The 18,077-nt window shown below is 38.5% G+C and overlaps 1 protein-coding gene and 1 long non-coding RNA gene across 2 annotated transcripts; both read right to left on the bottom strand.

Annotated features, from left to right (window-relative positions):
* Nucleotides 1–586: 586 nt before the first annotated feature.
* LOC139143003 (uncharacterized) lies at nucleotides 587–15,608 on the bottom strand. Its single transcript, XM_070713220.1, has 11 exons — nucleotides 15,195–15,608; nucleotides 13,308–13,736; nucleotides 12,375–12,800; nucleotides 11,419–11,568; nucleotides 10,534–10,678; nucleotides 9,746–9,813; nucleotides 8,870–8,974; nucleotides 7,534–7,644; nucleotides 7,070–7,186; nucleotides 6,402–6,509; nucleotides 587–2,163 (listed from the first exon to the last, which is right to left on the bottom strand). Exons 1-11 carry the CDS (start codon nucleotides 15,592–15,594, stop codon nucleotides 2,051–2,053), a joined length of 2,172 nt encoding a protein of 723 aa, XP_070569321.1. The 5' UTR covers nucleotides 15,595–15,608; the 3' UTR covers nucleotides 587–2,050.
* Nucleotides 15,609–15,968: 360 nt separating this feature from the next.
* On the bottom strand, nucleotides 15,969–17,513 carry LOC139142933 (uncharacterized). Its single transcript, XR_011554498.1, has 3 exons — nucleotides 17,414–17,513; nucleotides 16,914–16,988; nucleotides 15,969–16,526 (listed from the first exon to the last, which is right to left on the bottom strand). It is a non-coding gene; the product is annotated as an uncharacterized lncRNA (long non-coding RNA).
* Between the last annotated feature and the right edge of the window lie 564 nt (nucleotides 17,514–18,077).

Here is an 18,077-nt window from a genome sequence, read left to right as displayed (position 1 = left end):
GTCATATATTTTACTTCCGTATTTTTTTGCATTAGAAAATAATAAAAGCGAATAAACTGCGTTAATATGTAAACGTTTTTAGTTTTACTATTCTTGTGTGGAACAAACATGTTTCTGACATTAATCATTTCTCAATCTTTACTTCGATAGTAATATTATTCTTTTTATTACTTAGGGGATGGGTGGGGGATGGGTGTTTGTCAGTATTCTTCTTTTTATTACTTAGTGTTTGTCAGTATGCTGGTGAAGTGAACCATTGAATGCTATGAACACCAATCAAAAAAATCCTTACACAGTCATGAAAAAAACCTTTGAATGATAAAATGCTTTGATAATGTACATGTACATATCGTCAAGAAAATAATAAAAACGACTATATCGCGTAAATTTGTAAACGTTTGTAAATGCAACCATATCTGCGCATTATAAATGTTGAGTGTAAAGAACTACAAACTCATCACAAAAAACCCCAAAAAAACTCACTATAAAACTGTAGCAAGTTTCATTACAAAACACAAAAATTATGAAGTTGTAGGTTCAGCACAATGTCATGTGCAGCATTACAGCAGTTTATTTTTTTCTATTCGGAAAAATCCCTAGCAACAGTGGATCATGTAGCAACGTCGTTAATTATTGATTTGATATTATGAACTGTGGGACACGATTGCTCACACTGAAAACTATACGCTGCAGACATTCCACCGCCGAGGGCGCCCCTGTCATCCCTACATCTAAATCTGAACAGTGTCTTCCACACTACAGATTTAGCCAATCAGATTTTGCTACTTAGGCCTACGTTTTTTTTCTGAGTTCATGCGTCATAGGACATGAAATATAAACGACAGCGTCAAACGATTCCGAGGTTTAAAGTAGATTCAACAAGAAAAACACACAAACAAACAAACAAAAACGGAAAAATCGTTCAATATACGATGCATGGGCTCTGCTTGACAAACAGAACTCGAGGTCCAATAGCTATAACTTTCGACGCATTTGTTGTATTTTTATCGTGTTTGTTAAGTACATTTACCCATGAAGTTATGCAAAGTGTTCAATTGCCTTTATGTGTGTAATACCACATGTCACCGCATTACTGGATAAATAACGAGAATTCATTTGTCAGCGGTAGCGCTAACCCTGCGTACTTTGCTAAGTGAAAATCAGTCGTGTTAAAAAGGCTAATACTCGGTATTTAGTGACCATTAATAAGTATAATGACAATATTGCCAAAAGTTACAGCTATAGTCCCTTTAATATTGTCTCACATATTACAGTTACACAGTCGCTATGATAATCAATTTATGAATTTAAAAGTAAACTATGAATTGCGTCTCTTTACTTAGATGCTTGAAATTGCACGCTGTACAAACTTTTCTTTGTTTCGGATAACGACCATTAATGCTGCTTGCCAAGGACAGAAAAAAATTGGGGCGTATCTCATTTGACAAGAGTCAAAAATCCAAGATAGGTAAAGATCTAGCCCTGTATATTTTGAGTTACCCGACCAAAAGTGTCTGCCAACATCACTTTGCTTTGTGTAACGTTTAATCTACACTGTCATGAGTGACCGTTAAACAGTGAAAAAAAGAAGTTACAAATCTTTAGATCACTGTCGGTGACTTTGATTTCAAAAGGATTCTCAGAAGAACTTTTAAAACGTAATTGACAGATGATTCACTGATAGTCGTATGGAATAATGCATGAGTTTGGCTGACACTTTTTAAAGCAGTATCACTCTCTACAAAAGACACAAATTATCATGATTACACAAAAGATCTAAGAGGAAAAAATATGTACATTTGAAGATTGAATGTGTAGGTCTGACAATGCACAACCAACTTCCTAAAAATATCGTCGATCCATCATGAATAAAAAACATAATCACCATTTACAGGAATTCATTATCATTAGTCTATACGCAATGCACAGCAAACGTCAGTGACGCCAGTTTCTCCATTTGTCTTGCGTCATCGTTACGTCACCGAAAATGTCGTAGGTATCGCCATGTCAATATTGTCTTGGTCGCGCATTGCGAGTACGATCTTGAAACCTAGCAGCCTGCTTCGTCCTCCTGTTGTTGACAGTCCAGATAGCCATCACAGCGCCAAGCAGCGGGGATGCATTGACCGTTGTTGCATTGCCACTGGGAGGGATTACAACCATCTAAATGAGAAAATACATAGTTCGTTCTGTGAGACATGTAAAATAATTAGGGGTTATTACACGAAGTTTGGACGATACCGCGTCGTATTCTCGTGATGTGTCCGCATTTTGACTCGTTGCTGCGCAACTCGTCAAAATACGGACACAAACTTCGTGTAATAACCCCTTTATCATACATGCATGCTTTGGTTGTGACTGTTTTCCTACGGACGCTCCGAAATTAGCGACTAAATCAACTGAAATCGACCTTGCTTGCTCCTGGCTGCACTAAGACTAATAAAAAGTTGGTTGCTAAGGAGTGATGACAAACCGTATCACTTCTTGATATTATTCCGTTGTTGAGCCATTCCACTTCAAAGGAGGGTTTATAGAGCACTTTTAAAGCGAACAATTGAAATATTACGACACAGGTTTTCACTATTTGAAGAAGATTTATTTTCATTTTAAAATGACGGTGGATGTAAAACATAGGCTGGAGTGTGTAAAATGGATGTGTTTTCGTGTTTTGATCGTAACCTCATCCCTGCGTGAAAGTTATGAGGCCGCCAAAATCGGTCAAAACCAAATACTCGCGCCACGCCAACGTTCGATTTCAAACTCGATCGAGCATGAACAGCTGAGAGCGCGCACATACACAGAGCAAGCAGCTCTGCGACATCTTTGAGTGCACAGTGGATATAATAGGGCTGTTCGCAGTTTACGTCACTGTTCTCTCATTTATATGCACAAATAAATATTTGTCGCATTTTTCGATTACGCTTTTGAAAATTACGCATGCAAGAACGACGGAAATACCTCCCAGTGGGCGACTGCTAATGTAACAATGAATACTAAAAAAACATATTCACGACTCAGAGTACAAGCTGCAAAAACAGCCATGCATGTACCATTGACAAAATTTGTCCGCATTTGAAGCAGCGTGTCCGATGTCGCGCGCGTACAGCTATATTTAGTAACAAACCCGTAACTGTGAACAGCGCTATAGCCGTACCAGTCAGATTATCTCGAAGAATCATACATGTCCCCATGCGTCAAATATGCCGAATTCACCATCTTAGAAAGGAATATGTGAGCGGATTAGGGAAAACATGAAGTGAGTACACTGTAAGCTGTAGTGTCGTAACTCGTTCGTGATTTTGTTGCTGTACGAATAAAACATTTCAAATGTATATCAGTCGTCTGCTCGTATATTTTCGTTACTGGCTTGCCTAATAGAACTAAACTTCCTTTGACAACCTAAACGAAAGTTTGACTTTCCCTTGAATCTTATGACCTGTGAATCTCACAGACAGGTACAAATCGGAAATATAATATGTGCATCTTGTCTGTCGTGAGTATTTTCAGTGCTGTTGGATTTTTGTGGCTTATAGTTATAAACGATGTAATTCACCACCTAGAACTTGTCGTAAAGCGGTTCTATCATGATACATTGTCAACCGGTATCTTAATCTTCAGCAGCGTAGACGACATGAAAACACTGCACCGATGGGACCGGCCGTGAACGATGACAGGTGTCGGCAAATGATACAAATTTTCAATGCGTTCGTTTTGTATGTTTTTGGTACAACTGTACTTGTACCTTAGTGCATTGCCCATGACGTGACTGAAAACATAATGGCGTTTCGACATGTCATTCTTATTCGCTCAGCTGTTTTATATGTATATGAACATACCAGTGAAGGTCATGCATACCAGCGAAGGTTACGCGTACGCGTAGCTGCAAGTAGTTCGGTTACAGTGAAAATATAGTTTGTATTTTAAAGAGGCACTCCCACTTAGTAAAATTTTTCAAACACATTTTTTTAATACCAACGGTCGATATTTGACGTGGCGACTGCACGCGGATCACGAGATATCGATAAAAACATGTCATTTCCCGAGCGTATTTTTCACATCCCGAAGTTTTACGATTGTTTCTGATTATGAAGGTTTGTTGTTGTGCTGATTAACGATATTCTAGGGAGTCCATGATAAGTTGGAACGACGGAATTTTACCTCCCACTACGAAGACCTAAAGCATTATGCCTTCACTTCAGGTAAGTTTTTTTTTTTTTTAAAACTTCTCCTAAGTTTTTGTCGTTTTCATTATTCACAGTCAGTTCTGTTATATTTTTAACCAATACCACATAGATATCAGTTTTACGTGTAAAATATTATACGCCTTTGATGACTACATTTTGTCGTCTGCCACACAGTTACGCGTGGTTCGATACATAGTGGCCGCCGCGTGGTATGCGTCTGCACTGATGTATCAACCACACGTAACTGTGCTAGTCATCTATGCGAATTCTGGTGGAATCAGCAAACTTTGTTTTCCGTTTTTTCTCCGAGTCAGTAAGACTCGGCTTTCCTCCACGGGGTGTGACCGGATGCGAGTGGTACTGTGGCGTACAGCAGCGTTAGCGTAGACTGGTATAGCTTAGTTGACAATGGCCCCATTGCCGAACGTTCGATGTTCGGAAACTGAATTTAGATGGGCCACCGGAATTCAAACTTTTACTTTTTTGAGGACATGTTTTTATCGAATTCTCGTGATCCGCGCTCAGTCGCCACGTCAAATATCGACCGTTGGCATTTAAAAAACGTGTTTTAAAAATGTTACCAAGAGGGAGTGCACGTGCCTCTTTAACATGTTAAAATACGGGTTCATATCAGTATCGTCTAAACAATAGGTGAATGGCAATACAGGCATAGCATGTATGATAATGGAGGGTGCATAGAAAAATGGCAACCCGAACGAGTGGACGATCTTGCAGATATGAACTGAATCTGCTACGGTAACTGTGTCCTAAAGAAGTTAGAGACTGTGCGCGGTCTCTCCCGTAGCGGTGTAGAAACGAGCAAGAATGTTTAGGCCCTAATAGTATTCTCGAGCTAAGTGAAAAATATCAGTTTAGCAATTGAGTAAACTTTAATCCCTCTTGAAGTGCATTGCATCAAAGGGTAATTACAGAAATTTGGTCACTTGTTCTACTTTTTTACATGTACGTAAGTGTAGTATACACAAAACTTGACAACATTCCAAGTTGGAAGTATGTTTGAAGCCTAATGGCCTCTAGTTTGTATAATTTTATATCAACAGCATGTATTTTTGCGATGAAGGTATCAATCACTATAGTTCGTAATTGTTATTAATCCATATTAGGCAAAGTCTAATGAAACAGCGGCGTTTTCAGAACGGCGGTGTAGAGACTGCGGTCCGTATTTTGTATTACATCGTGAAATTAAGTTCCATGAGAACGATATTGGACAAGTTTCACGGCAAATATTGACATCATACATGAATTAAGCAAAATGCACCGTATCAGGTAGCAAGAAACATGATCACGGAATATGCTGTGATTGTTCAACTTGCTTTTAACCTGAGCGTCTACACGCTCAATGCGTGTTAGTGGATATGGAAAGTGAGTAGGCCTTATGTACATTTATCATTCAGACAGCCGCGACTAAGCGGGTCATCAGAGCTGGTATACACATCACTACTTCTGTGAAGGCATTGGCCATACGAAATGGATAAGATCTCCTTCTCTCATTGTTTTCATATTGGTAATTGCCAAGGTATATCAGTTGCATTAATTTGGTTGGTAGGTATATGTTATGATAGCTCAGCGGCTTCTCTGTTCGTTTGCCCATCCTCAAGTTACCTATAACAACTACTTGCGTTTTTTAAAATGGCGTAACAGTTCCCTGCAGCAGTTGAAAATATCCGACCCAAGTCTAAATTTTCCGGTCAAAGTGCATCGCAGTTGTTTTAAAACATGCCAAGATATCAAATGCTTTTTATTAGCAATGCTTTGCTAAGGCAAGTGTGCAGAGTATACGTACAGGACGATGTGGATCGTAGTGATTTCGTTTGCACACTAATGCATGATATTGGAAATCAGAGAGTCACGGACGCAGGATAACCGACCAAAGACGTAACCTCATAAAAATGAGAATGGAATCTGTAAGTTTTGAAGGCCAAATTTATACAATGGATCTTCAGTTTCTGGATTTTGTAACCAGAATACACACTGTCTAATAGTCAATATTAATTTGAAATGGGAAAAAATATTCGAAATATTGTCAAAATTTGAACAAAGAACATACTTTTTCTTCAAAGATATGAATGGACGAAGCGCAAAAGATGCAACCACTTTAGCCCATGGTTGCTGAACTACAGTACTTGAGTGTCCCTGGCTTCTGATGTTCAACAGAGATTTGAAAACTGTTTGTTGAAAGTGACAACGCAGTCTTACCAGGACAATCAGCTTCATCGCTGTTATCACCACAGTCGTCGAAACTATCACACTCCCATGCCTCAATTATGCAATTACCGTTGTCGCATTCGAAGGCAAGGCAAGGACCTAGAATTTGACAGATATACAACCTGTACTTAATCGCAAAACATGGAAATATCGATCAATACAATGGAACTTCTGGTCAAATGTACCTCGGGAATAGATATTCGGAGTCTCTAACTTTTACATTCTTTTGGCCTACCACTTATGTGAGCTCATTTTGATCTTCTAGAGCAATTATAATTCTCACTGGCTTAATTTCGTAATTTTTTTTATTTGTTGAAAGTTTGGCCTGGACAGTTTTCATGTCATATGAGTAACATTATTTTGATAGTAAATTTGTTGTTACTTTCGTTTAAGGCAGTGCACCCAAGATACAATTTTATAATACTTTTAGGATCGACTGCTTAAGAGCCCGAGGGCTAACCTTACAGCTTTTGGAGTTAAGAAAATTTTTACGTCATATTTTGTGAAAATAGAAATGTCTACAAATTTGGGGCAATTTTCTAGACTTTTACCAAAGTTTGTAAGGTGATCTCAGAATTCACTTGTTAGTATTACGTAGTAGAGATCAAAAGGCTAACATTTTCTATTTAAAGCATTTTAGGAGAAAAAGAAACACCCACAGTTGAGTTCATCTTGACCGTCGCCACAGTCATTAAAGGTATCGCATCTCCAAGTGGGAGAGATACAATTTCCATTAGGGCAGCCGTAATTTGGAAAACACTCGTCGAAGGTAAACCCTGGAATGTAAGATAGATAATGCCTTAAGTAATATGTTTTAAACACATGTAGAATGTCATTACGGTTTGTATATGGTTTGAATGTACAGAAAAAGGCTGTATAGATAAACTGTACACGTAGTTTCAGTAGGCAGCAGAGATTAAAGGTACCTAGCCAAAGGCGAAATCGAGAAAAAATTACCCTTTCATGTATTATAGGAAAGAATTATGAAAGACTAACAGTGCAATTAACTTTCAAACTTTCAAATGTTTTACATGTAAAGACGCTTGTACGGGAAGATACTATTCTGCACTTTTATTTTATGCTGGGCAATTCAGAGAACAGCATAGGCTTTTATATTGCTGACCAGTGCAATACTGTTCGTCATCTGCCTCTGGACAATCGTCATTTAGGTCGCATCGTGCTGACATCGAAAGACATGTGCCGTTATTGCACGCGAAATCTTGATCACACAGACCTGCAAGTGAACGGTGGTATTACGTTACTGACAATGTCTATCTCTTCAAGCACCATATGCTGATTCATTCAGTACAATTGGACCTTTATGTAGCCGCACAGTAAGTGAGGCTACCCACAATTCCCCTTGATTTGTACACTCAGACATTTTTTGCTAAAGGCATTTTCAATTTTATCAGTTTCTTAACAATTTTTAACTTACAATTTAAGTTCAGGATTATTTGTTAAGACTATGTTCCAAAATTATTGATTATGTTTAAAATTCAAGAGTAAATTGAATGAGAAGTCGATATATGGAGGTACTAACAATTGCACACTTGTCAAGATAAAGTTATCAGCAACTAAGATGGTCTCATCATACCACCTGTCAGACATGCAAATTTCTTTTGTTACGAACATTAAAAAAAATCAATACCCTTTCTTTTGCCAACACAGATGCGACTTATTCCCTTAGTTTTCTTGAAAATATTGTGTATGGCTGTCAAAAATCTATGTCGACAAAATTACAAAATTGCTATCTCCTCCGCGGAAAAGGGGTTGATCTTCTCATTATTCACAGTGAGAAATCAGAAAATTATGTTGATCAGAACTATGTTGCCAGAATTTTGAAATATGAATCGAGTTGTTCTGTGTACAGAAGAAATTTGTTTCAGTTCAGTGAGTGATCTCCGTGTGTACAGATCATGGAGAATTGTGGGTAGCCTCACTTACTGTGAGGCGTGCAGACGCAGAGGTAACACTTGTCCAAATTTGCATCAAAATAGAAACCTCGAAGGAAGGGAACACTTCTTTACAACGTACATTTGGGCAAATCATCCGTAGGCCAAATATTTAATGCTTTACTTTAATACGGCTCGGTCTGATGCTGGTATGCTGCGTTTTATTTCTCTCATGTATTATGTGAGTGTTGTGTTTCGTTACAGATTTGTCGACTCCACACTTTGTTTAAAGCCCTGTTTGATCGCAACAAGGCTTCTTTGTTTTGAACTAGAGTAAGCAATGTCACTTTGTGACAGTTTATATGGAGATAACATCAAACACACTAGGAACTTGGCTGAAGATATTAAAATGTGTCATTTGAACACTTGAATTATTCTATGGGGAAATAAAGCTTTAGGAAGAAACAACCAAGCTCCATCTTGTGTCAGTATATTCTATCTTTGGATCGAAGAGGTAACTTACGACATTGACATCAAGTAGTGATGTCAAAGCTAAGGGCTACTTACAATTCACTTCATCGCTGCCATCTAAACAATCATCGAAGCCATCACATTGCCAATCGATGGGAATGCATCTCTTGTTTTCACAGATGAAGTCCGGTGCACAGCTCCCTGTAAACATCAATAAAGAACATCAACTTCACAAATCTGCTAGTCCCTTGCTATTTATTCATCCTGTACGAGCTTGGATATCTGAGCTACTTTAATGTCTAAATATTGCGTAAAATTTTTACCACATTCCGTATGTGTTTTCTATTCGAAATTAAATGAGGTTTTAAATTTGCATTCGGCGATCATCAATAACTACTATAATTACGACAAAACTGCATTTTGCACATACAAATCATTTATGACACTAATTAACAATTTACCGCACATATTTATGTCAAATTGCCTTTGGTAAAATCTATGCAGGTCAAATAAAGTCTGCTCTATTCTTGTGTTGTAGATGTCTATCCCGTAGAAACGTGGGATGTTCTGACGGGAGTGGTAATGAAATGAAAGGCTTTACTTTAAGGTAGAACGCTCTTCGGTGACAAATATTTGGACTCTCAAACTTTTCAAATTCTTTTGCGATCTACCACTTGTGGAGGTCCATTTTCAAGTCCTTGGTAAAAGAAAAACGTTCATAATCTTTGTTTTTTGACAACCAAACATTTTATTTTTCACTCTAAAGTTAACACGGGTATGGCGACGTTTTTAAATTTCAAATATTGGTAAATCTTGGGTAATTTGTTACTCTAGTACCAAAATTTGCAAGCCGACTCCCAGTTTTTATTCTTGAAAGAGAATAGATGAAAGATTCTTTGAGGAAAGTTTGAGCAAAAGTTTGTTTTTCACCTTCGAGGCGCATACTCCCTCAACATAAGATTGTCGTCCTACCTGGTCTTTGGCAAGTAAACGTCGTTTGCGTATGGCAATCAAAGTCTTTCCACTGTGCCATTACATTGCTGAATATAAACAGATGACAATTTTTACTGTAAGGGCTAGCTGCACTTCAATTAACATTAATTTGACAGTTTCACTGTTGTATGATCTCGCCGTCAACTGCAGTCACTGTGGCGTACTGACTGTCGCTGAGGATATAATAACCCCACTCTCCAGACAGAATATTCTCTCACGAATTCAGAAATTCATGTCTTTGCGAACCTGTTTTTTATATATTTCTCTTTGAATTACATCGTTTCATGACAATACTTTGAATAATGTTATTGTACGTCAAGTATAGAATAGGAAGACGGTATTATCGGAAATGAACGGTTTTTGGGTGGTGACTATACATCATTCACTCACAGAAATGTAACAGACTTAGTATAAAGGACAGAACGAAAAAAAATCACTGTATTTGTAAAAACATTAAATGTTCTGATAACAATCATATCTAGACACCTGTCGTTTCACTAGTAAACACAGCCTGCAAGTGTTAAATGTTCAATGTTACTATTGATAAAGACGTTTTAATCCTGACCAGATTATTGATTGTACACATTAATGGTACGGTACACAACGCGATGTTTTAGTCAAACTGGGACGCTCACTCTATATAATGTATTTCACCAACCTTTTGTTGGCGAAAAGTGTCCTTCTTTTCTGGTAAAAAATAAGGAAAACAAAAAAAAGTTGCAGCTAATTGTCTCTTACATAACACAGCCCGGATTATGAACACTTACGCAAGGGCAGAACAATCTTCAACTCCATTGGCGTTATTTGGTTCACCTGGTGCCCAGTTTGTGAATGGCAAAGGAGAACCATCGGAATGTTGAAAAGTCCACTGAGTGACTAAATCATTGGCATCAATCCATCCTAGATAAATTTCTGTAAGACAAAAGAGTTGCAAAGTAAAGCATTTCATATATTTCTGAAAATGCTGTTTGTACAGATCCGTCTATGGTGGATGTCAAGAGATGACCTGTCGATCGGTCATGTCCTCTGCTTCCCAATACGGATCAAGGCTATAACGTGATTTTTGATGCCCTTTCCCACCCGAGTCACGACGCAAATTACTTCAAGTACAAGCTTAAATTACCCAGTACTTGAAGTAATTTGTATTATTCTCTCTCTCTCTCTTCTCTCTCTCTCTCTCTCTCTCTCTCTCTCTCTCTCTCTCTCTCTCTCTCTCTCTCTCTCTCTCTCTCTCACACACACACACACACACACACACGCACACACATGTTGTCATAACCCAACGACTCTAGTCCAATGCTGTGGCGGCATCGCAGGGTAGTGGGGTTAGAGCACCGGACCCTCTGTCGGAGGATAGTGAGTTCGAGTTCCGGTAGACCCAGAGTAATGGACTCACTGGCAGATGATGATGAGTTGAAGACTCCAGCATGGGCCCTCCAGCACGGCGTTATGTCCTTGAGCAAAGCATTGTTTCAATTAGTTAGGGACAGATGGGTACGTCGTCCCATAATTCAACATTTGCCTGTTGGATTGTGAATTGAATCTTAAATATAAGAGTGAGCTGTTTTATTAGATGGAGAGAAGTTATATATCCAAGTTCTGTACATGTTTTAAAATATGGACTAAATTGACAAGGTTATGTTTGTACTCACCGTCATTCAGCATCTTCCTTTGGTAATAAAAATAAAGCAATAACTGTTCTTGACTTTCAAATCGTAGCAGAGTCATTCCTTTACTTTCACAGTGTGCGCGTGCGTCGAAATATGTCATTACATCGGATACTAGAACGTATTTTATAGTGTCTGAAATGAAACACCACTCATTCAGAATGACGCAATAGCAATTGCCGTGATGAATTTCATTCATTCATTCATTCATTCATCCATTCATTCATTCATTCATTCATTCATTCATGTGAAGTGAAGTGAATATTCAATAAGCATGGCTGATATATCCATTGTCTTCGTCACTGCCACGTAAGTTTTACGACAACACAATCATCACGATCATCATTGTCAACAGACAACAACAACCACAGCACCAACAACAAAAACAACTTTTACTTTTCATTTTATGAGTAAATTTCCAAAGAAACATACACTTCAGATAACTGAAGGAGATGTATGTTTTATAAACATAAAGTCATCAATCGACTACTTCCAAGACTTTAATACGTCAACACAGTTCTGGAAAAGATTCCATTTTGTGATGATACTCAATCAATGGCGTGTGTTTGCGCTCAAATAAATAAGTGATAAATAAATAAAATACATACATACATATATACCGACACAATACATACAAACATACATACATACATACATACATACATACATACATACATACATACATACATACATACATGCATACATGCATGCATGCATGCATGCATACATACATACATACATACATACATACATCATGCATGCATGCATGCATGCATGCATGCATGCATGCATGCATGCTGCATGCATGCATGCATGCATGCATGCATACATACATACATACATACATACATACATACATACATACATACATACATACATACATACATACATACATACATACATACATACATACATATAAGTACATAAATAAATGAACGTACTTTTACACGAAGCCAAAGGAAGACATACAGGACCAACGGAGTTATCTTGTCCATACAAAAACCATCCCGAGTCCGGTGCTGGAGACAACTCCACACAGAAATAGGTATATTCCTCGCAGGTACCATTCGACAGATCAAGATTTGTTGTTATCTCGATAGGAATGACTACACCAGATTGAATAGTTGAGACTTGGGAAGAATTAACTTGTGCTTCGAAGCTATCGCCGTTGGAGTGAGAGCCATCATGGGAGCCGGACACAAAAACATCAACTTTCATGAGAGCCGCCAGGTCATTGCTTAATATTCCCGTGTTTTCATCAGACGTGCTGAGAGCAAGAGACGCGCCGATGTCGTTTGGTATTCCCATGACAACGTCAACGTTCCCGTTCATAGTCAAAGGGTCTTGACTTGCTGGAGCAACTTGAACTAACGAATAAAACGATGAAAATGTGATGTATTTATTACAAATTAATATTGTGCTGTCACGGAGTAAATTATTAACACACTTAGGCAAAGTTTCATTGTTTGTCTCTATTTGTTTTACAGTCGACAAACAAATATTTCCGCGAAATATGTCCTAATGAACAAACCAGAAAAACTGAATTTTTACACCGTCATGTTATGAAAGACACTACTGAAACCTCTGGTGCCAGGCTCATATGAAGTAATTTCCCGGTTGGTCGATATATACACTGTCACGAATACAGGTTTATGACCTACGGTCACAAAATACCTACCGGTAAAGTATTGGGCAAAAATTAGTCAAATTCGATCATGTATTGCCATTTGACTGGCTTTGTGATACGGATAAAGCGCACTTAACACAAGATTCATGATTTGGTTTCGACAACAACATCATGATATTGGACTGTATATTTGTTATAAGGAAAAATTAAATATTTTATTAGACTTGAAGTTATATAAGTTCCTTACCTGTACATAATCCATCGAGCTCCATGCATGCAGAAAGAACGTCACCTTGAGACCACTTCCATTCAGGCGAAGTGCCACCAACGGGAAAGACATCAACACAGACGAAATTGACATCGTCACACGCACGGTCAACTAAGTCAGCCTCAGTAAAGTTGACTCCGTATATGCTAACTGAGGAGTTCAAAGATATTGAAACATTATCTTCTGGAATGTTAGTCACTCCGAGTGTCATTGATGCAGCGTCGCTCTCAGCTGTCTTCATATTCAGATTCATTCCAAATATCGCATTGGCTTCACCAACGAACATGGCCGTGTCTTCTCCAGTCACTATGACAACGTCAAGGGTGAAGATCTTCGTTGAGCCCACGACGACCTCGAGATTTCTACCGGCACTGGCCGCAAAGTTGATCGAAGCTCCGGCGACTTGATCTGGTTAAAAACATACCAAGATCTCATTAAATATCTCATTAGCATTTCATAAGCTGTAACTGTTGATGCATTGTAACCTTGTTATGTTCTGTTTCCGACAGGCACCTTCACAGTGTCTGCAGTGTACTCTAAAATGATGTCAAAATTCTTTGTTTTCAGCTTGCAGCATGTATAACCGATGTTTTTTTATTGATAGCTTAAGTCTGAGTTAGAGTTGAACTCGAATGGATTTGTAATGACTACCCTTGCCTACACTATGATGCGTTCAACGTGCGAGGTCAGTAATGTTCATTTCAACACACTTCATTGCGGGTGTATTTGTCTTGGAAACACAATTATACAAAAATATTAAAAGGTTACGGCGATTATGTATTTAAAATTCAGCAAGATATCACAAATGCCTTACTGTGTAACGGCTATTTAGGAAACAGATTGGCGTCATGAGCACTGCAGAAAAATTACCGTGATACATGTATGCATATTCAATTTGAGGATGTGCAGTTTATATTTCATTGTCCCTTAGCAACATCTGTACGCGTAATGATTATATAGTGTCAATCTGAAAACGTTCTTGAGTATTTTCGGACTTTTCAAGTTTTATTGACAATCTTATACAGGTGATCAAACTTTAGAGAGATATAGTTAAAAGTACATGATGTCACTATCAAATTTACCTATAAAGGAAAAAAAGATAGTATTGCTCAAGTCTCCTACCGTTGACTATACATTCTAGCTCGACCCAAGGGGATCGGAAAATGCCATCAACTATATATCCGAAGACTACGCTCTGCGACTTCACTTAAGTAGGTTAAACATTATAAGTGTCCTAAACATTCTTTTTTGTGAGTTTTTGTGCCTTCAAGGTTGCCATATATTCAGTACAATTAAGTATGATCACAAGTACCTTCTGAATTTCAAAATGTATGTATGTATGTATGTATGTATGTATGTATGTATGTATGTATGTAGTATTAGTGAAGTAAGTAACCCTCAAGCGGCAATAATTGTAGCCCATGGGCCGTTGTTTGCGGTGTTGGCTATTCATCCCCGGCCCGTATGGCTACAAATATTTCCATAGAAAAGGTGGGATCGCTTATGACCAGCAATCAACACTCTGGTAAAATTTCCGTGAGGTAAGCTTCGCCGTCAGTGGGAGCCGTTTCTATGCACTCCAGATCTACGTGCAAAATTCCCACGTTTTCTATCATGCGAAGTATTTGTAGCCCTATGGGCAGGGGGCTGAATAACCAACACGGCAAACAACGGCCCGTGGGCTACAATTATAGCAGCTAACCCTCGGCATTTTTTGACATCCATTGAAGGACCTTCTCCAAACATCTTAAGACGATCACGGCGTTTGCGAGCACAATAATTTGACGGCAAGATTTCAAAGTGTACATGTTTGGCATAAAGAAATCATCTTGCAAAAACGTAAACTAAAAGGGAGAGTTAGCTTACTTATGCAGTCTGTCACCTCCGCACAGTCTGTTATGAAATCCTCTTCAGCAAGCCACATAATGGGGGCGCCAACTTTCGGTGCGAGATCCACACACACATACGGGAACGTTGCACAGCCCGTATCACGAAGATCTAACGTGGCTGTCAGCTCATTTATATCTGTGTCAGAGTTTGGACGAATATCGGCAACAACGGGCGACTCATGGGTAGCTGTGACTTTGATGGTGTGTGTGTCACCAACCTCATTCGCCGAAAAGTAGATCCACACGTCAAACAATTTATCTGCCATCAGCGAACAGTTTCCAGTTTCATTTCCAAAGTGAAGGTGAACATCAACAGACAACGATTGATCTGTTCCCATGGTAACATTGAAGTCACCAAAGTGTGATGATGCCTCCATATCTATCGGTCTGATTGGATCTGACGATTGAAATAAAAAGACTTAGTTATTCACATCAAGGGTCACCGGCGACAGCCGAGTATGTATGTATGTATGTATGTATGTATGTATGTATGTATGTATGTATGATAATTGATTGATTGATTTATTAATAGATTAAAGAGTACATGGATGAAATGCTACATATCTATTTAGTGGATCTGTCTGTTTTCGTCTCTATCAAAGGTTTTTCGTTCTATTGTTCGGCATATAAAAGGACAGAAAGAGGGCTGTCCTATTCATCGAACCGCCACACATTCAGTTTACTAATTCCTCGCTAGTATTCTTTTCTTTAATGAACTCTTTAAAACAAGACACTGTTTACTCACAAAGACAATCTCCTAGTTCCAGACAGACAGTCTTTTTGTGGTCCTCATTCCATTGCCAAATATCAATGTCCATCGAGTAGATTTCTACACATATGAAGTTGTAATTTTCACAGGTAACAAACTCGAAGTTGAAAGACGCCTGGACATCTGACAAGATGGCGACGTCTTGATGAAGCGTAATGTCATGTTCCGGAACCACCGCTGTGGTTTTAATAGTCTCTGCTTGCAAAGTCTCTGGGAAACCTATTGTGTTATCCGCCGATGATGGTGCTTCAGGCAAGATGCCGTTGTCGAGATCCGTTGAGTTTGTTACGCTGGCGCTGGACGGCTCGTCCGGTGAGTTTGTAGCCGGTGACAGCGCTGGCAGTACTTCGTTATGCGATACATCATCAACAGCTAGAGAAACGTTCACTAAAAACAGATCTTTGGCACTGCCTCTGACGGTCCGGCTGGCATAAAGGATAGGTAGTTCAATGTTCAGATGGAAGTCCTTCTGCCAACCGCGGACGACATTGAGATCATGGGACGAGTGGCTTTCAACATTCGGCGTGGCACTTATAAATGCTGAGAGAGAGAGAGAGAGAGAGAGAGAGAGAGAGAGAGAGAGAGAGAGTCACACAAATTCTCACCATGGCATTTCAATTCTGACTGACTTTTGCATCTTTCAGCTTGCATGACTTTCAATGTCAACCACATTCTTTCTCCTCCTCCCTATAAAAATATTAAATCCACTTTAATACAGGACATTCCTTGTAAAGAAATGTGTTTTTACTTCTCAAGTGCACTGTTAGGAAAATGTTGAATTTCATGAACTTACAGACACAGGACCTGTACATTGCTATAGCATGGTCCAATAAATATGAAATAAGAGGTTTTAAGCACGGTGTATTACAATATATCCACGGTATGTACTGTGTAAACATGGAAAGGTGTTCTTATGGATTAATTTACCTGGACCCGATGGCTGCGTTGTTTCTGTAGGGTCTACTAATGACAATTGGGCATCTGCGTCAAAAATACCACTACCTTTAATAAGAGAACACGCGCATAATTAATTGAAAAGCATCCATGCAGTGTATGTATATTTTAAAGTAGGATTTTTTTTAAATAGATGATGTGTATTCTACTGCAAGACTTACAGCCGTGGTTTCATGGCACTATATCTAGCTCTTATTCATTAACTCTATTCAGGAGGCCGACATGGCCGTTAACTCGACTAGCCGCGGGGAGAGCGCTCGTAAGCGTTGTCCTTCGCTCTGTACATTATTAGTATGCCAGTCAGACAGGCTTTCGCGCGCAACTCATTTCGTCGAGGCCCAGTACCCTGCATCATAGTTTACTATGAAAGTATATTTTTAAAAGCACATGCTTCCGACCCAGCCATTTTCCGTTGTAGAAAGTTGCATTTTAATTAATCTACTTGAGTAGTATGGTGCACAACTGTTTCGTACCGAAAAATAAGCCAGCACCGGCTCCGCCAAGCACGAGTAAACCAGTCACTAGAGCTAATGCTACAAGTCCTTTCTTTCTTTGCCCGGCTTTGACTTCTGCCTGTGAAGTAAAGAGAAGTTAGCCGATATATATTTGACACAAAAGATACATGGTAAAGACGTTCAAAACTAAAAAAACGTATTATATATATACATATATATATATATATATATATATATATATATATATATATATATATATATATATATATATATATAAAACACGTAAAACACGTAGTGAGAGAGAGATTGGTACACCAATGTATATATCACGGTATCGTGAGATCACCTATATCAAGTGCTCGTTTAAAAGCATGTCGACCAATACAGCATATTTTACCGTCTTACCAAAAAAGCTTGGTTGCGATTTGTTTTCTCTGTCACATGTCATTTTCGAAGCTTTCTATCGACAAAAGTAAGAAACTTTACAATCAGCGAGCATAAAAAAATCAGAAAGGAAAATAAAAGAGATTGGAATAGATTCAACGAGCAACTTTTTTTTTTCTCTGAGCCAGCATAAATAGACGGCCTTATTGAAATACTTTATCCTCTGTGCATACTTACACTTTTAAGCCTCTGCAATAATGAGTGCATATTAAACAAAGTGTTTGGACAAAGCGTTTAA

This window comes from Ptychodera flava, chromosome 1 (assembly GCF_041260155.1).
Source record: "Ptychodera flava strain L36383 chromosome 1, AS_Pfla_20210202, whole genome shotgun sequence".
NCBI lineage: Eukaryota > Metazoa > Hemichordata > Enteropneusta > Ptychoderidae > Ptychodera > Ptychodera flava.
Note: the sequence above shows the minus strand (reverse complement) of the source record. Positions and strands in the feature narration are given on the sequence as shown.

What these genes read in the sequence shown, in the direction of transcription:
- LOC139143003 (XM_070713220.1), bottom strand. Translation starts at nt 15,594, where the DNA reads ATGGAGGCATCATCACACTTTGGTGACTTCAATGTTACCATGGGAACA. An exon ending in GCTCGATGGATTATGTACAG is followed by an intron (nt 12,801 to 13,307) that starts GTAAGGAACTTA and finishes TTTATTCGTTAG; the next exon opens with TTCAAGTTGCTCCAGCAAGT. An exon ending in TGGCAGCGATGAAGTGAATT is followed by an intron (nt 7,645 to 8,869) that starts GTAAGTAGCCCT and finishes GTTCACTTGCAG; the next exon opens with GTCTGTGTGATCAAGATTTC.